At 38.5% G+C, this 27,277-nt stretch overlaps 1 protein-coding gene across 1 annotated transcript in view; it reads right to left on the bottom strand.

Moving 5' to 3' along the window:
- Positions 1-27,277, bottom strand: part of thsd7aa (thrombospondin, type I, domain containing 7Aa) — a 227,785-nt gene that overhangs the window by 43,485 nt on the left and 157,023 nt on the right. Inside the window, exons 14-21 of the mRNA XM_030147877.1 lie at positions 22,088-22,266; positions 21,845-21,850; positions 20,047-20,180; positions 14,325-14,478; positions 12,849-12,990; positions 12,645-12,760; positions 10,529-10,646; positions 1,798-1,943 (exon numbers count right to left, since the gene is read on the bottom strand). Coding sequence (XP_030003737.1) covers positions 1,798-1,943; positions 10,529-10,646; positions 12,645-12,760; positions 12,849-12,990; positions 14,325-14,478; positions 20,047-20,180; positions 21,845-21,850; positions 22,088-22,266 — 995 coding nt within the window. The remainder of the gene's footprint in view (positions 1-1,797; positions 1,944-10,528; positions 10,647-12,644; positions 12,761-12,848; positions 12,991-14,324; positions 14,479-20,046; positions 20,181-21,844; positions 21,851-22,087; positions 22,267-27,277) is intronic.

The following is a 27,277-nucleotide window of genomic DNA, read 5'->3' as shown; positions in this document are numbered from 1 at the left end:
ACCAATTTCACTAAGTCCAAAAAAACCACCTCTTGCAAGAGCAAAAACTTTTCATCAAAAAATAAGAGTTTTGGTGAAAATGTCGTTTTTCCATTAGGCGAATTTTTATGTGCAAATTATATTCAGGGTTGAGGGTCAATATAAAGTGACTTCTTTGATGCTGCTGCTTCTCATTGGCTGCTGTGAAACTCTGTTAAACTCTCAGCAACTCAATAGCAACTGATGCAAGAACATGACACTGAGGGTGGTTTCTGACTTTGTCTTAGCAGGCATGAGATTTATTTTGGTGGCTTGACAGTGTGAGAGCACCGTGTTAGCAGCAGTTGCGTGTCTATGTGTCTACACTATCACATGACAGTAACACTGCTAAAATGCTTTCAGTGTCGACACAGTAGTGATAGAGCCTTAAGGCAAACTAGTGACTTTAATGTAGCCTCTGCTGCTTTAAGATAGAGAACAGGCGAACTGATAAGGAGCAGAGTGTCTTTGAGTACTCTGGCTGCATAATGTAGGTGAATTAAAAACAGTAATACTTGGTTTGGCTGATATGTATCTGAGTACACTACAGTGATGGACACCCTACTCTGCTGTGCGTGATTGTTTCTCCACATAGCTGTGATTGGTTCATTAGCTGCTACTATAGTGAAAAGTGATTCAAGCTCATCAGCTGGAGGGATGGTTGGATGTGACTGGTTATAACACTTTTAACAGTTAATGCTACAGGGCTGTGGAGTTGCTGTATTTAAATTCTACATTAAATAAACAATAAATAAAATAAATGTAATGAAGAACAGTTTTGGTTTTTTAAACCATTTTGACGCTGTATTTATAGAACAATTGCTGTATGAGGTAGGGCTGGACCTGAAAGTTTGACTACTTGATTACTTGTTCATGGGTTTACATTCAGTTTTCAATTATAATAATCAAACATTCACCTCAACTCAATGTCACACACTACCTTTAAGATAAGAGGCTCATCTTCAGGCTGCTAGTCCAGCATAACTGTGGCCAGGATAATACGTTTATTTCATTCCGTTTCAGTGCTTCAGTATGACAGCATTAAAAGTGTTTGGTTTATTAACTGTAACCTGCTGAACTTTTGCTAAAGCTGTAATGTCATAATGTCAGACTTAAAACACATTCAGATCACATTTGATGTCTGACCTACAGTCTGGATCTCAAGTGCCATGTTGGAGACAACATCATGGGCTCATTCAGTCATACTATCTTGCTATGTTTAATCATCTTTACCATGTTATAATGTATTTAATTGTGTACTGTATGTAGCGAAGATAACGAGGCAAAATGAGCATCCCCAAAAGCTCACATGATTGGGAGAGGAGCTGGCTGTCAGTGTGTTGGCTGACAGTGTACTAGTGATTTCAGTTTTGGCTCTAATTATTGCTTTATATTCTTGGACCCTAACAGCACAAAGGTCATAATTTCAAACAGTGCATTTAATAATTTAGTGGAAAAAAAAATATTTGTATTATTTTGTTGAAATAGAGGTTCCTGACAAATTCAAAAAGACTTGATGCAATACACAAATTTTATGTGGTTCATGTATGCATTTAAAACCTAAAATGGTCGGTGCTGACCCTAACACAAGAAGGTTAAAAGCATTGCCCTAGTCTGGTGAAATATACCCTGCCTTACAATAAAATCCTTCCTCCTCACTCTTTTTGATCATGTGAAGGCAGTGGCTACTGCTCATTTGTGCACTGTAGCCCGCAATTCAGTGAAGCTGCTCAGATAATACTGTGCAGCTATTTGACGGGAGGATGAAGACAGACTGACCTCTGACTTGCACTCAGACCAGGCGCTGTATCTCCAGCTGTAGCATGGCTTCACTAGGCAGGGCTTCCACTGCTCCATCTGGGAGGGACACGGCCTCCCATCACCCTGGGGAGCCTGGATCACTGTGCGCCTCCTCCACAGCTTGCCTGCAGAAATGCAAAGAAGAAGAGAAATATTAATCATTTATTCATGAGGATGTTGAGTGGAGTGCTGATATCTGACCTCTCCATGCGTCCAAGAGATACTCACATCAGGGAGACACTCTAGTGTTTGTCCATACATTTCCAGCAGCTCAGACCTGACTGTCTGTCCAAATGACCTTGGAGCATCTGTCTGGAGCAACTCAGCTCAAGCTCAAGGTGTCTTTATTAGACACCTTGAGCTATTCTCAAATCAAAGCTTCTACTTAAGTAAAAGAAAAGGCCTGTATATAGGCCACATCAACAACACTGATGAGATTGGAATTACACTGACAGTTTATATATTTCAGGGTTTTATGAAAAAAATCTGTGTCCATTATCTGTGTCATATCTGTGTCCAGTAAAGGTTCAACATTTTGAAGAATCACCTTTGTCCTTTTCATGCTAAGAGTATAATGTATGTGCAGTATGATAAGGACACTAGTAACACTCTTAAATTACAGAGCCTTGTTGTGTCCAAAAGCAGCACATTTCAGTACATCTACATCTAACTGGAGTTTGTGTAGATTTCTATTACTTAAATTCTCAGATTTTTAATCATGTCATTAATGCAATTCAAGACTTGCTTCACATCTAGTTGAACTAGGGTTGTACTTTGTTGCTGCTCCTGATGCAAACACAGAACATATTGAGTGACGGCTGACATTTGCTGAAGGCTTTTTATGATGTTGCCATTATGTTTTCTGACTCATACTTTCTCTCATGCAACTCTAAAGCCTTTATACCCAGACCCATACGCTGGACAAAGCGCAGCAGGGTTAAAATGTATTATTTTCAACGCCTACAACCAAGTGCTAAATCCAATCCTTTTTTTTTTTTTTTTAAACTTGTCTTATCCCACATCATAACAGCAGAATGGTTGTCTGGCTGCCTTGTTGTGCTGAACAAATTTGCTTTGCCAAGGGGAACTTCACAAAGTATATAAGGTTCCCCTTGATATTCCACCATTTTTATTTTGGGTTTTGATGAACCACATTTTGATGCTGGACTTGACAGGAAAAACAGGGGGAAAGAGAGGAAAGGGAGAAGAAAAATAGGACCAATGGCCCTGTAGCTTACCAGCCAAATTAAAAGCTTTGGGAAATGTATCCAGATGCCATTTATTATCAGCCAGTTATGTGTATTTATTATATTACAGAAATAGCCCATGTTTTGGTCATATTCCAATCAGATCTGAAAGAAAATTGAAATTCCAACTTGATATCATTGATACTTACTGATTTATTGTATCAATCCACTTCCTATCTCTTATAATGGGGAAATTTTTCAAAGTCGCACCAAATCCAGAATCAGATCTGGATGAAAATAATTTCAATACCTTGTATTGACATCATCATAAAGAAGCTGTATACCAAGTTTGAAGTCAATCAGAACTGTAGTTTGGGAGAAGAAGACAATTGAAATGTTTTCCCCATAAGAGCCCATGTTAAATTTTCCTTAAGTTCCCGGATCCAGAAGAAGATCCTGATCAGCATGTGGCCATTATGTTTTGGTCATCTCCCCATCAGGGCTGGACTGTAGAAATTTACGCTTGATATCATTTATATTTACTGAGTTACTGCATCGATCCACTTCCTCTCTCTTATAATGGGGACATTTTTTAAAGTCGCACCAAATCCAGAATCAGATCCGGATCCAAATAATTTCACTAACTTTTGTTGACATCATCACAAAGAAGTTGTATACCAAGTTTGAAGTCAATCGGAGTTGTAGTTTCGGAAAAGAAGACAATTGAAAATTCTGTAACAGACGACAACGATACTGGACGCCGCATGATGACAATAGCTTACGGCCTGTTGGCCGGTAAGCTAAAAAAGGAGAGAGCGAAGAGGGGAGAAGAGAAAAAAAAGGTGGCAGAGACCATCACACGAGACATTATCAATAATAATAGTGCCAATAACAACAATAATGACAACTGTAATGATAAAATACAATGATAATAACCGACAGTAATCCGCCATACTCAAAGGAACTGAGTAAACTGAAAAAAAAAAAAAAACATGGACAAAACATTATAAACAATCCAATCCATTTTAAGGCCAGTTTGTTTTCAAGCTGATTTCTAGATACAGATAAAACTATGTTGAACCGGAGCAGTAACTTCTGGTTGTCTGAATTTATCTTAATTTGTGCCCTTTGACCTGTAAGATGGTTTTTGATGTGAAATATCTCTGCAGAAAGTGTTGAGCTTCAGCAATGGAAGTGGAATGGCAGCAATTTTAACAGTAAGGGAGGAACATTGTAGTGAATTAATTGAAACCACTTGAAGATAGTATTGAGATTCATCAAAAATAAATGAATATGCAAATGAAAACAGGAAAGTCTTAATACCACTGTAGTACTGCAATGTTAAAATGAGGTACTATTTTTGAGAGAAACTAGAAATGCATGTCTATGAGACTATTTATGATAAAGAGAGCTGCTTTGTAGCTAGACAAGTACCTGTTTTTGTCATTATGCCCCTGATTAACCTGGATGTTAATGGAAAAGAGCATAATACACACCCCGTGTTTACTAAATTGGTATACTTTCAAAAATGACAACAATATAATGTTAATTTATATTGATTTCTAGTCGATATCTCTCAAGTGTGTACCATTTCTATACTACTTTTAAAAATTTGTCACCTAACACCCCATTTCTCGTCTCTTTGTAGTTTAGGGAACACTTTGTTCTGTTCTATGTCAGCTGACATAATATACACTGCAATTTTAGGGCTTCATCACACTCCCTGTAGCCACTTTGAATATTCATAATCCCTTGTTGTGTTAAAATGAATAAATGGCTGTCTAAGGTTGGAGGATATGTGTGGGAAGGAGGGAAGAGGGGCCCTTGAACAAATTCACTCTGCATTTTAACAAAGAGCCCCAGGGGAAGGATGTGAGAAAACTTTCAATTAGAAGCAGTCTCAGAGGAAAATGCATGTGGTTTTTGCCCAACAAACCACCACAAACAAATACTACCATCAGCAATATTACTGTTCTCATGGCTCATTGTACATTTGAAATACATACTCTGCAGCAAGTCAGCATTAACTTGCATTCAAAGATCACACACAGCACAGTGGCCTTAATTTAGCCAATTTAATGTCTGATTCTTACGACAGTTTTAGCTCAAAAGCCCAGAGAGACTTTCAATTCCCAGTTTTAAACACATGTAGAATTAATTGATATACTCTGCAGTTTTCCTTCTCCCAGCTCCAGTCTTAGTGTTGAATACGACCGGGACATAATCCCAGGGTGATGCTTCTCCAGCTGCCAGATTCAGCAGCTGCCAGTTCATCTTCAAGCAAACTAAGCGTGGTGCATGAACCACAGAGGGATCTCCTACAGTACTTTGTGACGGGTCTCATGCAAAAACCACAATATCTTTACCCGGTGCACATACGATCCCAACGGACCCCTTGTTCTCTTAATATACATATTCTACAAATACCTGAATCTGTAAATAGACTCATGCATCTGCAATAGGGATCAGAATACTCAGAAGTAAAATGTTCATACCCCATTTATGCTCATTTTCCTGCATGTACTATGTCAGAAATAGAGGTACAATTACCGCATAATGTTCTTATTATGAGGTTTAGAGGACATTGCAGAAATATACTGTATTTCCAGGCCTCTATATTTAAAAAAGTATGACTGTTGTTCATAATGAAAGAGAACTACAGAGGTATGATTTAATGGTGCAGTGTGGTGTGATGAATTTCAGAGATGTGACTGAAATAGCACATGGAGCTGTGGTTTTTCACCTTGATACCTCTTTCTTTGATTCTGACAGCACTTTAATGCCACACTATCCCTCCTCTGCTTGTTCAGTTTGTGAAGAGATTAATGCACTACTGTCAAACATATTGGGTTTTAATAAGGTTACAAATGGAAAAAGGCTGTTCTTAGTCTTTTTTTTTTACATACAATAGTACAGCCTGGGCTTCTTCAATTGAGGAAGTAAAGACAATTCTAATAAACAACTTACAGCATTATTGCAATTTTAACCCATATTATGAGACAGGAGGGTGTTTGAGAACGTGTTATTTTCAACAGCCCACAACCAAGCACTAAATCCAATCCATTTTAAGACCAGATTCTTCAAAAGCTGATTTCTGGATGAAGATAAAGCTGTCTCGAACTGTCTCTCGAGTCAGTTGGTTGCTTGCCTGAATGTTTCCTAATTTGTGCCCTTTGACCTGTAAAATGGCTTTTAATTTGAAATACCTCTGCAGAAAGTGTTGAGCTTGGACAACAGTAGTGGAATGGCAGCAAATTTTAATGGTCATGGAGGAACATTGTACTGAATTTGTTGAAACCATTTGAAGATAGTATCAAGATTCATCAAAAATAAATGAATATGCAAATGAAAACAGGAAAGTCTTTTTAATACCACTGTAGTGCTGCAATGTTAAAATATGAGGTACTATTTTTGAGAGAAATTAGAAATACATGTCTGTGAGAGTATTTATTATAAACAGAGTTGCTTAGTAGCTAGATGGGTGAACAGAGAACTGTGGACAGAGGATTTATTCAGCCAACAATGATAATGCTACGATATACATTAATAATTTGACCAATTTAACATATAGCAGTATGATCCTATGCCTCTGTGATAATCATTATTTCATTACTTATTAAACCATTTTGAGTTTTTCCATACACAAATTTCCCTGTGTTCAGTGTAAAAACAACTTTGATTATTCATTTATTAAGGAGTGGTTAATTAATATGCATTCAATCAAAAACAACTGCGGTCATGTAGTAGTAGAAGGGTAGTCTGGCCAGTCATCCCATTTTCTCAGTGCATTCAATAGTGAGCAAATGGTCTGGAACTGCTCCATTTGCTGTGATTGATGTCCCATCTATTCTATACCGAACCAATCACAAGTCTTGGGGGCGGGTGTTTCGCAATGCATCACACGCACCGACTTCTTTTTGTTGCAAGTCAAAGTCAGTTCCAAGTCCGCAAATCTCTTTACAACTGTTGTCAGTCGTTTGATTCACAAATAAGGACTGAAAAACAAATTACACCCTGTATTCTTAAATTTCTCTGACAAAAGCGTCACATTTGTCTTATGTGACGCTGTGATTGGTTTAGTCCGTGCCTATTAGTCCCACCTTCATATTTGGATTCAAGCCCCGTAATTCCAGACGGATTTTTTTATTGAGAAAGACGGACAGGGTGTAATCCAGTGGTTCAGAACCTTTTTTGGCTCATGACCCCATTTTAACATCACACATTTCTGGTGACCCCAGACATTCAAAATGGAGACATATTTTGCTAAAAATTAATTTGTTTTTGATCATGTAATAGTTTGCTATACCATGTTGCAAATAAACGTTAATTTTAGATGACATTTAGGCTATCTAATGTATATTATTATGGACGGAGGCAGAAAAGCCAGGTTAATCACAGGGTTGCTGTGGATTAATTTCGATTAATCACAATTAAATATAATTCATATTTAATCTATATTAATCACATTTCATTTTGCATGAGCAAACAGAGTCAAGAAAGAAGGGAATAAACACTTAAGCTTGAGCAAGCTCGGTGATGCGTTAACCGAAGTGCTAGCAGAATCCCCAACGAACGTACGCTTCATGTTAATGTGGTATTTGAAGCTGGAAGTGCTTAAGTGAAAAGAAAAGTCCTTCCTACAGAGTGTGCATAATATTTTATGGCGGTCAACTGTTTCATCTTGTTTTGTTTTATTTTGTCCTCATATTTCCATCCAGAGGGCCAACATGCTGTTTAGCGTTTTCCATGTTTATTGGTCAGTTCTGCTGCCTGTCACTACCGGATCAACTGCCCATTTGCGCATGTGCAACGGTAACTCTACTTAGACAAACTGCCCAAAATGTGTTGCCAGAGATGTTCAAAGTCATTCTCTGCTACAGATGGATTAATTGCATTAAAATGTTTAATCAGATTAATCATGGTGATGGATTAATCTACATTAATGCATTCATTTTGACAGCCCTAGTTACTTGTAATGTTCAATAAAAAATTAAAAAAACAAATAATTTTATTCAGTGTTTTATGGAATCAAATCTCACATCAATGCCTCATCTGATGATAGTTTCTGTCTGAGTCAGTTAGATTTTATCCACAGTGGTGGTGAAAACAACATCCATGATCCCACGGTACCTCGCATCGTCAGCTACTACTACAGCTTTTGTTTCTATTTTCAGACAAAAAAAAACCTCGAGGCGGAAATTACATACATGCAATTACGTGGTGACAAACTCGATTGAAATTAGAAAGTAACAGTGTTGTGATTTCAGCTGAGACTTCACAAAGTTATGTAGCTGTTAAGTGGTAGATGTGTTATCAGATACATTTCCACTTCTAAATCTGGTGTCACACTTCTGCACATCTAGCAAATTCCAGATTTTGCTGTTAGAATGCAGGTTTCAGAGGTAATCTGACAAGAACTGCATTCAGTGTATGGTGAAGTCTCTAAGGGAGGTCTTAACACTTCACTCACGTCACAGAGACTGAAGAGTAGGAGATGACTCTACTTAGGTCACTACAAACATACACATATAGATACTGTGCAATTCACTGTCAAAATATAAAAGAATGTTGAATATTTTAGAGGTTTAAACTAAGGGTAGGGTCAAGTGAAAACCCAAAGAAATGCTGTAATGCAGCGTAAGTATAATTGACCTATTAATTTCCTGCAAAAAACACCCCTCTAAGCTAATCTGGTTTCTAATCACATTTCACCTTTGCCTTCATCACATTACTTTGGTTGCCATGCAGAAGATGCTAACTCCTTATGCCACCAGAAGCCAGTCGTCACCCTGCCTTCCAATTCTCATGCTTCAGTGGTGTCCCTGCGGGCGGTCATGGCAGAGTTTGAGGCTGAGCGGTGGGTGGCAAAGAGGGCTGCTGGGTAAAAGGAGGCCTGTGCCAGCTGTCACTATCTGTGTTTGGCTAGAGAACACACAATACTATGATTATCTATGCGCACAGGTTGGACATGCCCAGGAAAAGAGCTGTGTATTTTTTTTACACTGCCTGATTGATAACAGCACCTTGCTGCTTCCAGGTATGTTCATTTGCTTGAAATAACAAATCCTGCTCATTGCTATTCCTGGCTCACGAACAGAAATTAGCTCCTCCAGGGAAGTGTGTCTTCACAGCTAGACTGGAGATGAAAAAGCAACACAGGAAGAAGAGCGAGGAGGCCCTTGCTCTTCTTCCTGTGGTCTACCTGCTGTTTCTCCATGCAAGGAAAAATATCTTTTTCGCCCGGGGACAGATTAAGGTTACCACAATAGTTAAAGCCTGTATTGGTGTCATATCTTCTATTTGCTCTTGTTGCTTCTGGCTGCTGATCTTTTCAAGGACTCATGGAGAGCAGAGTGCTCCCTAAACCCCAGAGCACACACTCGTAATGGACCGTCAATCAATGACCTGATCCTATGGTATTACATACGAGTACATTATTATCCCTCTCTCAGTTGGTTTAGGGCTATAACGCATCACTTCTCACATCATGAGGCGTTTCTGGTTTCCATCATTACTGTAAGAGAGGCTGACTTTCTTTAAGCACATGGTTGAAAGCTGAGTACTGCTGACCTGCAGCAGTGGAGAAACACTCCCCCCTTTCAAAGTCATGTGGTATTAACGCTCCTGTGTGAAGCAGCCATGATGGCACTTCACTGAATGGAAATCAATACCAATATCTACTAGATATATCACACAGAGAGAGAGCAGGTTGTCACGAAACACAAACTGGAGTCTTTTTTTAGTCTGTCCATTTTTCTGAAATTCACTGAGTTAGTCAGAGCACATACCACAACTGCAGTATGTGTTCATTCTGTAGAAGAAATTACTACTAGAAATGCCGTGACTCAGATCCACCAACAGCTAATGGAGCAGGTATCATCCAGTTTACTTCTTGACTCAAACACTCCTTTCATGCATGTGGTAATGCAGCTTAAGTAGGCCTACTTAAGCTGTCTTCAATGAATAATTAAAAAATACCCTTGCCTGTGTAAGCTGCTCCAATGCAAATATTTTAAGTAGTTTGTGGCAAATGAATAACTGAGAAACATATACAGCTCCACTGGTTCACGCTGGGAAATTTGATAAACCAGTGATTTGGACTGGGTGATCTGAGAAAATTAGATCACTGATGATCTTATTGTGGCATGCGATTTGGTTGTGAGAGGAAAGGTGCAGATTCTCTCAAATAAATAAATAACCGCACTATTGAAACTTTCCAGCTCCACACATATTCAGTTTGAGTAAAATGTGGTCTGAGTAAAATGTGTGATTGACAGCTATAATTACCAGCCACTGTTAAGATTTGTTAGATGTGATTCTGTGGCACTTCATAGAGACATCACAGCGGCTGTTACGGCTGGGAATTTTTGTTTTTTCTTTTCAAGAGGAGCATAAAATATTTCATCAAATCAGCGCTCCGAAGGTAAAAGATGACTACTTAAGCACAAATGAGACCTCCACAATGTTTCAGGGTATTTTCAGGGTACAGTTCCAAGATTCCCATTACACAGTTTCAGACATACCTGCCAGACCACAGGTGTGGGTGCACTCAGACCACGGGGCCCAGTCAGACAGCTGACAGTTAACAGGACACTCCACAACACAGGACGCATTCATCGGCCATTTCCTCTCCAGGCCCAACTGCAAGAGAAAGATTAGGTCATTTAGTCATGCTTAAAGGGGTCATATTTTACTAAACCCACTTTTATTAGTCTTTGGTTCATTTATTTGTGTATTTGGACCCTAACAGTTCAAAAAGTTTGAATTTGAACCCTCGAGGTACTGCAAAGCTATCTTTATATTCATTCCGGCAAAAATCAAGAGGATTTCTACAACCCATTTGAATTCCTTCTTAATTTGTTACGTCTGTGACTAGTTACGTCACGATATTTGCAAGTATAAGGTCAAGGCTTCCAAAAAACATTTATTTGATAATGCCATAACTGTTTGTCATCAGCAGTGGTTGTAGTCCATACTGAAAATATGCCCAAACTTCGAGCCGATTTCCTAAAATGTTCAGTTGTTGGTTGTATTAACGAACTCAAGTGGCTGAACGGGACAGAGCAGCACAGTCAACAACCTGGAGGGGGTGGGGTCATTTGCATTTAAAGGGCCAGCGCTCAAAACGACCTTTCTGGTGTCATTACTCAGAAATAGTGTTGAAGATGGACCTGTGGAGTTGAATTAATGAAGAATTCAGGCCCAAGCATAGCATTTACAGTTTATGTAGACCACAGGGAAATGTTTTAAAATGCATAATTCCATTTTTTTTTTCTTTTTAAAAGCAAAACATCTCTCCTTTAATTCAACAAACATTAACAGGGTTTTTTTGTTGGAAGAGACCAGTTCCTCCAATACCAACAATTAAAATCCATCATTAAATCTAAAATCAACATATCTAACAACATATTACAGTCTTCTTATTTAAGTGAAGAAATCTTTAAAATTACAACCCCCCAAAAAATAATTTCAAAAATGTATAAACTTTTTTCATTGTCAGAAACCTCCATAACACTCCCAACCACCAAATGGGAAAAGGACTTGGCTTTACCTTCCAACCCTGATTTCTGGATACAAATCAATAAAAACATCTTTTCCATGACCACCAATACAAATTTACAACTCATACAATATAAAACCATTCACAGAATACACATCACTCAGGGGAAAATGTTTAAAATGGGGCTGATTAGCACAGATATCTGCTCACAGTGCACCCTGGGTCACACAGATGATTATCTTCACGCCACCTGGTCTTGCCAGCCAGTTCTTTCATTTTGGATAACAGTCACAGAAACACTCTCGTGTATCTTGGGCTGCAGAATCCCAGCATCCCCAACGCTCTGTTTGCTGGGGGACTTGACACACATTACAATTCCAACTAAACACAATAACCCATTACTAATTTCTCTGACCATCGCCAAGAAAATCATTTTTCAAAACTGGAAATCAAAACACTCCTGCCATATCACCCACTGGACAAATTTACTCTCAGAACACATATCAATAGAAAAAATAACAGCCTACAAAACAAACAGTATATCAGCCTTTGAGGAAACATGGAACCCCTTCACAAATTATCTAAAGTCCACCCAGAACTCGTACCAAAGCAGTAACCAAAACCACAGCCATGTACAGGACCACATATCAGACCACATCCAACCCATAACAAACATTTTTAATTGACATCATCCACATTAACTTCATTTTCTCTCTCTACCTCCATATACAGACAAACCAGGATCCCTGCTCCCCTTCATTCCCACCTACTCTTCTTTCTCCCCCTTTCTCTCCCCTCCCCTCTTTCTCTCTTCAACCAAGCCCCACCCCCCCCCTTGCCTTTTTCCTTTTTTTTGGATTAGAAAGTAATATTTTTATTGTTATCATTATCATCATGTTAACATTATTATTATCATATTGCTATTTACATTTCTGATCTTTTTCATTGTAATATGACGTTGTTTGTCAATACTCTGTCATTGTTGTTGTTTTTTGTTTGTTTATTTGTTTGAGTTTCCTTTTGTTTATGTGTTGTTGTTTTTCTGTCCACATTGTCTTGTTAACTATCACCAATAAAAAAAAAAAAAAAAAAAAAAAAAAAAACAGGGTTTTTTTGTTTTTTAAGAATGGGTGACACACCTCTTTGCAGAACTTGAGATCCACAGATTTGCCATCACTACGCACACAGTCCAGCATGCGGGTTTTGATGCCGTTTCCACAAACCGCTCTGTCACTCAGCTGACAGGTGCTCCAGTCTGTAGAAGACATGCACCATCAGCCAAAACAGCGTGAAGATTTGACTTGTATTGCCTCTGACAGCTGCACATCTTTGACCGCTCTTACCTGTGATGTTATAAGAGTAGTGGAAACAGTTGCTGTTCAGTTTGCAGGGCTCTGTTTCTGTAGTCGGAGGACACTCCTTCTCTTCTCCGGGCTGGCGGATCGGATAAGCACTCCTCTCCCGAGTTTTGTTCCCATTACAAGGCTGAAGAGCACAGGAGACCATCCTGACTTATTCATATACTGTGCACTCTACACACTGTAACATATGAAGCGCAAACAACCTTGCAGAAGGTTGTTTTTCAGATTTTTCTCAGTACTCTGTTTTTCCTCATGCAGCTCTGGAATTTGTAGCATTTCATGAAAAGAAGGATCGCTGCAACTCTAACCAAAAAACAGGTCAAAACCCAGACAGTCTCAACTGAGATCTAAACACATCATTAATATATGTATAAGCTGGAAATGTTGTTTTCCAGTGTAGCATGCTGTGCACACAATCAGACATGCATGGACTCAATTAAAGTCAGAGTTGCTTTTATACTGATATCACGATGAGAATTTCACAACATTTAAGGTCTTGGAAAAATTGGCAGGCCAGAATAGTTAGAATTTCATTGTTGTTTGAACATTTTATTCCAGAAGTGAAGCCTTACGATTCTTTAAGTGGAGCTCTAAACCTTAAAGTAAAGCTCTTTTCAGACCAAAATCATGTCAAGTTGCATTTACTTGCATTGCTCTAGTCTGCCAGTAACAATCACTCCATGTACTTAAACTCTAACTGCTGGCTTTTAAAGCTTTTATTGTAGCTGGAAATACTTTGCTGCATCTTAATATAAGAATAATTATATATAAGGATAATTATAGTGAGTTGCATTTACAGAATTAATGAAACGCTGAAAACATAAAATTTATCCCATCAATTTATCTAAAGCATTTCAATCATTTAGAGGAGATGGGGTTAGATTCTTGGACACATTTACACTACAGCCTATCATACTGGAAAAAAAAAAGAACATATTTAACATTACAGCAAATAAACACTATGAAAACATCTTATAAAATCTTACAGTTTAAGTCAACAATAACAAAATCTTTGGGTATGAGGAGGAGGCTGGGCTGACAGTGGGAGTTGAGTGTAGTTGGCATGAGTTTAGCAGCAGAGTAATGTGATTTGACGTTACATGTCAGCTGGCAGCCAAAAATAAAATATATTGCAAGGATGGAGGAGATTTGACAGAGGTATGAAAGTGAAACAGTTGGAAGGGGAGTTTTTGGCTATTAGCTAGCAGTCAGTGTTTCTTTCTCTATTGAACTGGATGTCTGGCCCAGAGCAGATGATGAGCACCACATGATGTATGACTTGCATCAGGCTGAAAACACTTTGAATAAATGGAACTTTTTACTCTCCACCATCTCCTCAAAAAAATATATGACAGAGGTGTTTTAAAAAGAGACCTCATGGCTTCTCTGAATATAAACCATTGAAAACAGGAGTAGTGGTGTAGTGTACTGACATGCATAGTAGTAAACCAGTCTTACCAGTGGACATGGGCTCCAGGCTGCCCAGTCTGACAACACGCAGTCCTCGGGGCAGGGCAGCCGGCTATTGCGGGCCCCCAAAGGCATCTCCTCCGGGTCACACAGGTAGTCCTCCACCTGCTCTGACGGACCATCTATGGTGTTCAGCATACACCTGGACACAAATGTTAAAATCAGATTAAAGGCCCATTCATGGTTTATGTTAAAGACGCATACGGACAGAGTGTTGTTTCTAGTGCTGCCACTAACAACTAAATTTCTAATGATTAATCTTTCAATTAATTTTTCGACTAATCTAAACGACTAATTAAAAAAAAAAATTCCAGTGTTTGTTATTTTGTTGTGTCCATTTTATTTGGAATACAATACGGACAATACCGGGGGGGGGGATGAACTGATGTGCACCGATCCATGGGAGAATGAAACTCAAGACACTTATAAGACGGGGGTCTCTCTCTCTCTCTCTCTGAGGTACTGCAGGTGCCAATGCCGGCATGGATTCCCCAGGTGCCGTGGCCAAAAATAAAAAGGTGGTCAATAGTAAAAGGACTTGTCGACTAAAAAAATGCTGTCGATTAATTTTTATGGTAGATTAATCGTGGCAGCACTAGTTGTGTCCATCCTCTGTGTTCATTATGTGCATATTTCTGGGAGCAACTAACCCAAATGGAGAATATGGAGGAGTACCACCAGAACCGTGGAGGAAGTGTTGCGATTTCAAGAGAATATTTCCCAGAAATGGCACAACTTGTCAAAGAGTGACTGTGAGTTACTGAAAAACTACCGACATATTTACGACAACTACCCATCTCAGTATCAACATTAGTATCCACATTAGTAAAATCTCCTCATTGTTGTTTGTTATAATTGATTTTCTTTTTCTTCTTTCAAAAAACTTTACTCTTCTTAGTTGTATTCGGCCAGTATGTTAATTAAGAGCGGTGCCCTCCAGTGAATTGACAAACGCTCATTCCAACGTAATAGGCACATCTAAAGGCTCATTTATGTTCGCTTTATGTACATAAATAGGTATGGTCATTCCTCACACTGTCTAACGTTACTACTTTCATACTTCCATGCATCCAGTGCGTTGTAATGAGCGTTTCTCTATCAATCCACCAGAGGGCACCGCTCTTGATTGACATACTGGCCAAATACCACAAAGAAGAGAAAAGTTATTTGAGAAGAAAAAAACGTCAGGAGGATGTTTAACTTAGTTTTATTAGTGTCGATACTAATGTGGATATTGAGAAGGGTATTTGTTGTAAGTATGTTGGTAGTTTTCCGCAAACTTACACGGACACAGAAAGCGAGCATAAATGAGCCTTTAGATGCGTCTATTGCGTTGGAATGAGCATTTGTCAGTCACTAGAGGGCGCTGCTCTTAATTAACAGACTGGCCGAATACCACAAAGAAGAGTAAAGTTTTTTGAAAGAAGAAGAATATGAAGAAAAAGAAAGTCAATAATAACAAACATGATGACATCAGAGGAGGTTTTACTGATGTGGATATTGATTAGGGGTGTAAGAACATGTCAGTTCTGCAATATATTGTGATATTTCATTTCACAATACTGTATCGATATTAAAAAGTACTGTATCGATATTTTTAGGTATTTATTCAAATGCAGATATGGCGGAAGTTCATTTTTGGTTTTCTTTTTTGTTTATATTTTATTTATTATTATTTAACACTGTTTTATGAAATAATGGTTATTTGAAGCATCCTAAAAGCACTTTTTACTGTCTGAGAGAGGCAGATGTTAGTTCCTTTGGAAACTACGAGAATTAAAAAAAATTTTGTGAATAGCTTTAGATCCTGTTCTGATCAAATAAAAATGTGTTTAGTATTTGAACATATTTCTGGTGTAATTCAATTCTTCCAGGAAATAATCTTAAAAAAAAAAGAAACAAACAAAAAATTGCCTTTTTAACAGTATCATGATATGCCATGATATATCGTATCGAGATCCTAGTATTGTGATTTGTATCGTATCGCCAGATTCTTGCCAATATACACCCCTAATACTGATGTTGATATTGACTGGGTAGTTGTCGTAAATATGTTGGTAGTTTTTCACTAACTTTCACAGTTGCTCTTTGAAAAATTCTGCTATTTCTGGAAATTATTCTCTTCAAATCTCAACACTGCCTCCATGGTTCCCAGTGGTGCTGCTCCGTATTCTCCAATGGGGTTTGCATCCGCAAGCTTCCAGAGAACGGACAGAATGTATGCAGAGGACAGACAGAACGCTCTGTATCGTCTGTGTCTTTAACATACAGCATAAATGAGCCTTTAGTATAAAGGCAGTGACACTTGACACTGTTTGAAACAGACACATCTATTTATGTACATAAAGTGAGCATGAATGAGCCTTTAGCCTGTTCCTAGGACAATTTACAGTTAACAAAGTCCACCATCATCTTAAACTCTCATTTTGAAATGGAGAGTTCCAGGTTTTGTTTATGACTCAGAAGAGCTGCAGGCAAAACTGTGGTAAAATATTGCACAAACACACATCACTGTGTTTTATAGCTCCAAAACCTAATAAATGTGTGATTTTGTTGTGGGTGCTATTTACTGCATGAGTCCTGCATGGTTGAGCAGTGGAAAGAGATGGACAAGATGGAGGAAGACGATAAAAGGGAAACACAGACATTAATGACGAGCTGGAAAAGTCAATGATTACTCAATCTTCTGTGTAGTCTGTTTTTGTTGTTTTCAGAGCGGGTGTGCCATGAATTGCACAAAACCTGATGCTGGCCTAGAGGCAGAGAAATCATGTCGGTCACGGGGCATAAAAGTGAATCATTCGTGCAGAGTTACTATCGCTCTGACTGCTACGAGAGAAGAAACTGGAGCAATATCCTTGTTTCTGGTCACGTGCAATTAACAGCCCCGAACCAACATGAAAGCTACTTCAATATTCACATAAATGTTAATAATCACTGTGATTTTTAAGCAGGCTTTCCACTGCATCTGTGTGTCACTTGACAACCATCCTCTTAAACGTCCCTACAGAAATACACTGCAGAAGAAACATTATGTGTTATCAATAAATGATTGCTTTAGTTGAACTTTAACAGATACATACAGTTAATGTTTTATGATAGTAATAAGGCACATACAGCTGTGATTTAGAGTGTTTTAGAAAAGCTGAGGGGCCCTTTCGTTGTTCTAAAATCCCTGTACAGCATAGCATCTTGGGGTTTATTGCTTTACTAAGGCCCTCTGTCAGCCATTAGTGGATAAGATCTCCATGTGTTTCAAATGTTGATAAGAATACTGTAGAAGCATGGTCCTGACAGTAACACACTCATAACTACAATGAATCTGAGATTTACAGTGCTTTGGAAATGTTTTTAACATCAACAAATAAACAGGAAGTAGATGTTGAATTTCATAAGACAGAAGTAAGACAGTCTTTTTCTTCCTTTTTCAGATTTTTCAGAGTTTATGTGCGACAGAACTAATAAAACTGAGAAATGCATGGATTTAAGACACAAACTGGTAAGCCTTTAACCTGTTGTTTATTATTATTATTATTTTTTTTTTGCTGTAAATCCACAAGATATAATGTGTAATGATGTGTTAGAAAAACTGTTTTTTCTCCATTCGTTCCTTTCCCTTAATTTTCATCTACCTTCACAGCTAATGGTCTACATGAGCGGAAAGAGGAAGATGCAGTGAAAAGGACAGATGAGAATTTTGTCATGATTTGTAGATAAAACTGGGATGTAGGAATCTATATACTGTATGTGCAGTACAAGTGAAAAAAGCTTCCAGTTCAATATACACATTTAGCATGAGGTGACTCATATGTGACAGTGGGTGTGAAAAATCTGTATGATTCATTCACACGACCTCATATGCAGAAACCTGGTGACTAAACTCACACTATAGCAACATGCAGCGTTGAAAATGGTCATAAATAATATGCTTGAGATGATCCACGACAGTCCAGACTCTGTACAGTCGTATAGCTCAAGATACTAATGTATTCTTTCTTTGAAGGTTTTTTTTTTACTTGAAAACATAAACTGCTAAGGGAGGGATGTCAGGACTGTGACATAGTTGACTGATACATTGTGCTGTAGACAACCCCCATGTTGAAGGATGGATGTTGTAGTTTAATGTAGATGGTGTCCTTCATTCCTCCCTTAAATCATCTGTCTTTGCCATACAGAATGTGGACATTACAGGGATGAAATAAATCAAGTGAAATTCTACTTCTACTAAGCTCGAGAGAATTTGCAACAGTACAAGTTTAGGGATTTTCATTCCAACTCAACTGTACTCATGAGTGTTAAAAATGATCTTAACTTAAATATTGCAAGCTTTTTCAACACTTAAAATAGCTTTGAATGACATGACATAACATGATAAACCTTATACCCACACTACAATAATAAAACAATGTCTCATCTATATGTTATTTCTGTTCCATATCATTTTAACCCTATAATACCAAACGTATCATATTCGATACATGAGTTTTTTCTTGGAGAACCTGATGTATACAATTAGATACATGCAATACACAGATAATCCACCAAGGGGGAGGAATTTGTTCACCAGAGGCCTTTCCAGTGACACTACAAGATTGTCATTAATGAGGAAGGAGGCAGAGCTTTGCCAATTTTGAAAAAGAATTCTGAATTTGTTAGGCAGGTTTGTGTTATATTGTGTTTTTGTTTGTTCAAAAATAACAATATTTGAGCATTGAGACCTGATGTATCAAATATGATACAAAATGTAAACTCATACATGGAAATTAATATTTGAAAAAAAAATTTGGGTGCTGCTACACAGACTTTTTACCTGAATGACTCTTGTCCATTAGTGTGGTTTTTATTTTAAGTTTTATATATTTATTTGTATTTTTCTTTTTGTCAACAGAACAGTCCAATGAAAGGACCAATAAAGGCTCCAGTTTCAAAGAACTGGAATTTTCTGTTAATGATTTAATGGTTCAGGCTTTACATGGTTAAATCTGTTCATTCCCAACTATTCAAGTCTGTCCTACAATAATAATCAGGTCCATATAATATATTGTCACTCAATTTCCACTCACATTAATACAAGCATTTCTTAGTGTAAGTACTTATACTTTTAGAAATAGCTTCTGCCATCTTAAATAGTCAGAAAAACAGACACAAATCCTGTCTTTGTTTCCTTATGAAGTGTCTTCCTAAGTTGCAGTGTAAGAAAAATAACAACATATTTGTGACCAAAAAACTTTTCCATTAAATCAGATGCCCGAAGATACATGAGCTCAAGATCAACTTTGGAATTTATTTTTACTCAGAGTAAACCTGTTTACTCCTTGTGCTTTCAGTCAGGATATTTTAACCTCCAGTGTGAACAGAGGGAATGACTACAGCATTTCAATGTTTGTACAGGTGACTGACAGACTTGAAAAGCTTTGAACCTAGTGTGTTGTGTTCAAAACCAGAACATAAAAGGAGCCAGAAAGAACACAAAACACCAGCTGAATCTTTGCACATCTCATGTATGAAAAAACAAAGAACGCTTGACTGAAACGTGGCTAATAAACGTGTAAGTGTTACTGTTTTCCTACATATCTTGGTTTACAGATGTACAAAGATGACTTTTTTCTTTGTTGTATAGATGTCAGTTTTCAGAGCATCCTAAACAAAAAAACATTTAGCATTTGAAAGACACAAAGAAACTCAAACTGAGAGACAGAATGCTTCTTACCGAACTTTCCTGGTCTGAACGCCTTCTCCACAGTTGTCCTTGAGGTCCACATTGCTGACCTTCCATACACTCCAGGGCTCTGCCACCCAAACGTACTGTCCACAGTCACTGAGGCACGGCACCACCTCATACACCTGATGTCCACAAGACAACACAGTCAAGTTTCACACAGGACACACACTGTTTCAGCCTGTGTCATTAACCCATAAACACGCAGTGCTACTTTTGTGGCAGTTCCCAAATTAATTTTTTTTCCGTATTTAACCTTTCTTAAATGATTTATCACCATTTCTTGCAATATTATCCTCTGTTCTTTGCTTTTTTTCAGTAACCTCTTCTCTAAGTGACTTATCACCATTTCTTATAATATTATTCTCTGTTTTTTGCTTTTTTTTCAGTAACCTCTTCTCCTAAGCGACTTATCACCATTTATTATAATGCCCTCTTTGCATGTTTCAGCGAAAATCAGGTATTTCCAATATCTAATTTATGATCATGTAGATTTTCATAAAAACTCAGATTAAAGTTGGGGGGTATTATATCAAAAACAGAGAAACTGAAAAAAGTGACATTTTCAGTAAAATATCATTAACAGAACATAAAGACGAGCATCTCCATCCACTGTCATTTGTCAAACTCTGGGTTTTACTGGTGAGTCAATGTTGTAGAAGATGACAGTGTTTCCACATTTACTACGGAGCCTCTGAACATCCAAATGGGTCATATCTGATGACCATGAAAAGATGATAAACTGTATTTTAAACCAATTATTTATATGTATTGATAAGGTTAGGGCAAGGTCAAGGGCATCACAGATGGACAACCCGCTACTTTTTGATTCATAACTTTTGAACCAGACAAGTTTAAGACAAATATTACACATAATTAGAAAGGTCTAAATGCCATCTTAAACATACTCACAGGGCAAAATTTTGTTCTCAAAAGTGAAGTTCCTATGACATTTTTATCCTAAAATGTATTCAGTGTAAACCTTAAACCCTCTATTTTACAACCTAATAATTTGTTAGAGGAAAAAAATATTTTATCACACCTAAATAGCAAGAGTTTTGAAAAATGACAGTGTCATGGACGGACAACAAAAGTAAATATTAAATTCAACATTTTTTTTATTTCATTTATCAATATCATATACATTTTTTTTTTTTACAATACTTACAACAATTAATATTAACATTATATTCAAGTTTTTTGAATAGATATATGCGTTTATAAATTTTAAACACTGCGTTTAGAACATGACATAAATAATATAATAGTCAAATATCAATGTATTTGGAATAAATTTAGTTTATTTATGAGAGTTTATAAAATGAATCCAGAATGCCAAACATTTCCAAACATTCACACTCATGAAACTCCTCAAAATTTTTTTCCACAATTTTTTTCTCCTTTCAAAATACATTTTCCTGAAAATATAATTAATTAGCTACCGAAAAATATAAGTTTGGTGTAGATTATTGTTATTTATTTTTTGGACCAGATGTTAACATGCCCTTGACTTCACCCATTAGTGGATCAACAGGTATTAAACAGTTTACATTAGTAGATGTTTTTGGTTTGCAGTGGCTGTTTGGGTCTTTATGGGTTAAGTGCTTTATAATGATGGGGTGCTAATGTGCTAATGGTGTGTTACCAAGCCTGTACAAACTGTGAGGGTTTACACTGGGTTTGCATATTTCGGCTGAATGTAAATTGGACAACAATTCTTTGAAAGATGTACCATTCCAATAAAAACACTATGGGAATTTAAAAAAAAACAAAAACAAAGAAGTCTTACCTGAGCCTGTAGATTGATTCAATCAGTGAAGAGGAAACAGAGACAAGAAGAAAAAAAAATCAGTTAATGTATCATTGTGGTGAATAATTCAATGAATTATTAAACAGGAATATATATTAAAGGCCTTCCTCTAATATTAGGTCATTAAATATGGAACGTGTCTAAACCACAGAGGAAAGTGTTAAACTAGAATCTTTTCCTTAAACATTAATCACTCTGTTTGAAGCAAGACCCCCCTCTCACCTGATTCACATGGTCTAGCTTAGGACATGGTCTCCCGCCGTTATAGGGCTTCTCCCTGAGCCACTTGGAGCGAACTTTGACCCCGCTGCCGCAGGACTTGCTGCAGCGTGACCAGTTGGACCACTCGCTCAGCTTGCAGTCGGAGGGGCAGGGAATGATGCAGGCCTCCTCGATGTAACCTGTAACCAACCGCAAAAGAGCCGCTCAGAGTCAATGCATCCTCCGCAGACCGGCTGAGACCTGCTGGTGAACAGGTTTCTGCCCTTGTGGAGAAAGTCAGACTATCTATAAATATAACATGTCTGGACTCTTCATGAATTTTTAGTTCCTTCCTATGAGAAGGTCAACCCAACAAGGCTTTATATAGTCATATCTGTCCAAAGATCCTCATTTTAACTGAAGGCAACGTTTTTTTTTGGTCTTTTTTTCACCATAGGTTGTAAAAGGGGATGGTTGAATGATGAAATCTCTCCCTTTGAGGTACAATCAGCCAAAGTTAAAACATCCTAGGTGTCTCAAAAGTAGGGCAAAATGCTGACGGCTTAAAGAGAGGAGTGAAATCTTAAATTCTGATGGTCAGACTTTTCTTCTTTTATCTCTTTAATCGAAGCTTTGGTGACAGAAGTTAGCACAGCAGAATACCAAACCAAGATCTGACAATGAACGGCTCTGTGGAAGACTTCATTATGGACACTGACATAGTCATATATGGGAAAGTTTACCGACCCTTATGGTACAGAGCAGCCGTGAGAATGCCCTTTGAGTCAACCTTTGTCAGCATTACTTACACAGGAGGGCTGTGTTTTGAGTCAATGATGGATCTATAATGAGCATAAAGACATACTGGAGACAGGGGAGTTAAAAACAGACGGAGCTGAAACTAATGAAATAACAAAACTAAATGTGCAAAAGCATTTTTCATCAACAGAAATAAAAATAAAAATGAGGTTATCAACAGCTAACAAACTATATTTTGTGTTTACATTGACTAAAATACTATTAAATTAGACTAAAATTGTTTATAGGTTTCACTTTTCTACATTAATTTCCTACAGCGTTTTATGTAGATAGGAAATGCACCCTCTTTTTCTTTTTTTTTTAGCATGGCAGTTATACCAGCAGACGACAGAATGTTAGACTATTACACATCTCTGTTGCCAATCTCACTCATCATGCTGGCAAAAGTGGGGAGAAATTTGAGATTACTCATATTCAACAATAACTTTTGGAATCTTTTTGATTCACAGCATCCTCATATTACAAAAAAGGGCTAAAATAACACTGAAACGAACTAAATCTGAACTAAAACTAAGCATTCCTTAAAACTCCATCCATCCATTTCCTTCCGCTTATCCGGGGCCGGGTCGCGGGGGTAACAGTCTTACCAGGGATGCCCAGACTTCCCTCTCCCCAGACACCTCCTCCAGCTCTTCCGGGGGGACCCCGAGGCGTTCCCAGGCCAGCCGAGAGACATAGTCTCTCCAACGTGTCCTGGGTCTTCCCCGAGGTCTCCTCCCGGTGGGACATGCCCGGAACACCTCCCCAGGGAGGCGTCCAGGAGGCATCCGAAACAGATGCCCGAGCCACCTCAGCTGGCCCCTCTCGACGCGGAGGAGCAGCGGCTCTACTCCGAGCTCCTCCCTGGTGACTGAGCTCCTCACCCTATCCCTAAGGGTGCGCCCAGCCACCCTGCGGAGGAAACTCATTTCGACCGCTTGTATCCGGGATCTTGTCCTTTCGGTCATGACCCAAAGCTCATGACCATAGGTGAGGGTAGGAACGTAGATTGACCGGTAAATCGAGAGCTTCGCCTCTCGGCTCAGCTCCTTCTTTACCACAACCGACCGATACAGCGACTGCATCACTGCAGACGCTGCACCGATCCGTCTGTCAATCTCACGCTCCATCCTTCCCTCACTCGTGAACAAGACCCCGAGATACTTAAACTCCTCCACTTGGGGCAAAGACTCCCCACCGACCCGGAGAGGGCAGACCACCTTTTTCCGGTCGAGAACCATGGCCTCGGATTTGGAGGTGCTGATCCTCATCCCGCTCGCTTCACACTCGGCTGCAAACCGCCCCAGGGCACGCTGAAGGTCCAGGTTCGATGAGGCCAACAGGACAACGTCGTCTGCAAAAAGCAGAGATGAAATCCTGTGGTCCCCAAACCGGACCCCCTCCTGCTCCTGGCTGCGCCTAGAAATTCTGTCCATAAAAATTATGAACAGAACCGGTGACAAAGGGCAGCCCTGCCGGAGACCAACATGCACCTGGAACAGGTCTGACTTACTGCCGGCAATGCGAACCAGACTCCTGCTTCGGTCATACAAGGACCGGACTGCCCTTAGCAAAGGGCCCCGAACCCCATACTCCCGAAGCACCCCCCACAGGATACCACGAGGGACACGGTCGAACGCCTTCTCCAGATCCACAAAACACATGTGGACTGGTTGGGCGAACTCCCATGAACCCTCGAGCACCCGATGGAGAGTATAGAGCTGGTCCAGCGTTCCGCGACCGGAACCTTCCTTAAAACTAAACCAGCAAAACCCCGTTGAAGACCAAGTCAAATTGAGCCAAAAAAAAAAAAAAAAAAAAAAAAAAAAAAGGAAAAATCACAAAACGAATAAAAAATTCAACACCATTATAACCCTGACTCTAAAATCACAAACCCTACATGAACATAGAACACTGTACATCAATTATTCTTTGTGTTGCTCACTGTTGCAGACTTCAAATGCACCAATGAAGTCCTTTCCCTGCCATAAACAAATCTATCATCACTGAACTGCAGCTGCAGACCAAGGACAAACACCAGCAGGGAAAGAGCAGGCAATACCCATGACACCCATGATACCCACACACACCCTCTCTGGAACAAAAGAGACAATCAAAGACCACTAAATCTGAGGACCACAAGTAGTACTGACTCCGAGCCCAGTATCTTATTACAGTTACAGCCAGTTACCATCAAGCAGCCCCATACTGGGAGAAAAGCTTTGAGTCACAACAAGATGGGTTTCTCAATGAGCAAACACAGACATGCTCATTCCCCCGAGTGCTTTGATGTGTTCTCTATTTTCCCAGGGCTGAGATGCAGAATACGACAGTGCTGTGATTCTTAATTCCCTTTTCTCCCTTTGCTAGAATATGCTGTGGAATGCTAATACAGCTCAGAGCCAAGTGGTCTGACAGATTTAGGCTGTGGACGGCAGATACAGCCCCGAGTTCGCTGACTGATTGTCGAACACATTCTGGGGGCTTTGATAAAAACAGCCCAGTGATTACTGAACCTGAGCTGCTCAAATGACACAGAGTCAACTGGTCACATACTGTGAGTGAACACCTAGACAAGTCTGTTTTTAGCTCACTGGCCATGAGCTACTGTGAAGGCGTTGTGTCTGACATCGTCTTCGTCGTCTACAAAGTTTGCTCACAGTTTTGAGATATTTTGATTTTAGAATTTTTGACACATTTTTCAAATATTAAATATTATTAAATATATTAAATTGTCCATATTTTGATGCTTACAACATGGACATGGTTAGATATATGATAGGAAGTCATATATGGATTTCCATTTGGGTACATGACCTTTGAGTGACCTTGAAGGATCAAACTGAAGATCACAAAAAGTTGCTTTTCCATTGACCCTAAAATTGTGGGAATATAACATACAAATGTACCTAATGGAAAAAAAATGCCAATTTCACCAAAACTCTCATTTTTTGATTTAAGTTTTTGCACTGGTAAGAGGTGTTTTTTTTTTTTTATCATAGTGCAAATGGTATATCACGCAAAACTGCAACAGAAAGACCTTTTTCCGCAACTAGAGTCACATGAATTTAAGAAAAAAAACAGATGTTGACAGACGTTACAACAAGTGAAGAAGAAGAGTTTTAAAAGAAACATGGCGTGGTATGTGTGGACACACCAGGAAACATTCTTTAATTTTGTACGGGATATAGATGTAATATATAATAATAATTAATATATCTGTAAATCAACACGATATTTACATTTGTTGCCATGTTTATGGCATGACTTTTCCTGTCAACTCGCTATAATAAATAAACAAATCATCGCATTTGTGATTTAATGGAGAAACGGACATTACGCACTTCTGTTTTTTTGGACCTTTAGTAAATATCTGTAAAGGTTTGCACAGATGTCCAATGGAAAAGCGACTACTGTCTACATTTCAACAATCTTTTCCTCCAAAACTACTGGTTGAATACTTTTACATTTTTTTATGTGGCTTCCTTGGGACAGTGTTTACAAAGTCTGTTCACAGTTTTGAGAAATTTAGATTTTTGACTTTTTGAAATATTAAAAATGTGCCTTTACTTATATTAGGGCCATACTGTAACATGGAAAAACATGGAAATAGTTAGAGTTATCAATATAATTACAAGTGAGCACTGATAGGAAGTCATATATGGACTTTCATTTAATTAGTTGAGTTCTCCTCCAGTGAAAGTACCACCCACTTCTATTGGGAAATTGATCTCCTGTATCAAGACCACAGGACTCTAACACAGGGGCAAAATCAACTGTTATTGATTCTTGATAGAACATGCAGGTGAGATACAAGGTCATTGGTCCTATTTTTTAGACACATTCAGAGTCTCTTTGTTCTGCACAGATTTGCCAGATGATTTCAGTCTCCTTGACAGTCCACATTTGGACACCAGTTACACTCAACAAATCCTACCACATGAATGACAAAGCAGATCTAAAAACTCTGTCATTACCAGGACAACACAAAGCAAAGATTAAGGAAGACTGCTGAGATGAATCAAAGTTCACTCTTGACTGGGGACAGAATACAAATGAAATGCAGCTTCCTCGTTAATGTCACACTTTGTCTTTACTAGATCTCACATCGTTCACACAGTGTCAACAAGAACATGTGAGCGGAAATTGAGCCTGCACGATATGGTGAAAAAAAAAAAAAATCTACAGTGATTGCAGTTTAGAAATGTTGTTTTTGTCCAACTCAATCATATAGCCTTAAACTAGCATAAAGAAATACGAAAATGTAAAAAACACTACTTTCACTTTCCTTGTTTTACACAGCATGTCTGTCTGTTTGGTGTCTTTAAATCCCAAATATTGCCAGACAACAAGACATGCGTTTGTCATTTCTGCAGGGAAATCAAGTAAAATCCTCCAAAAGCGGCAGCCTTT

The sequence above is a fragment of the Sphaeramia orbicularis genome, chromosome 11 (assembly GCF_902148855.1).
Source record: "Sphaeramia orbicularis chromosome 11, fSphaOr1.1, whole genome shotgun sequence".
NCBI classification, from domain to species: Eukaryota; Metazoa; Chordata; class Actinopteri; order Kurtiformes; family Apogonidae; genus Sphaeramia; species Sphaeramia orbicularis.
The sequence above is the reverse complement of the archived record's forward strand: the minus strand, read 5'-3'. Positions and strand labels throughout refer to the sequence as shown.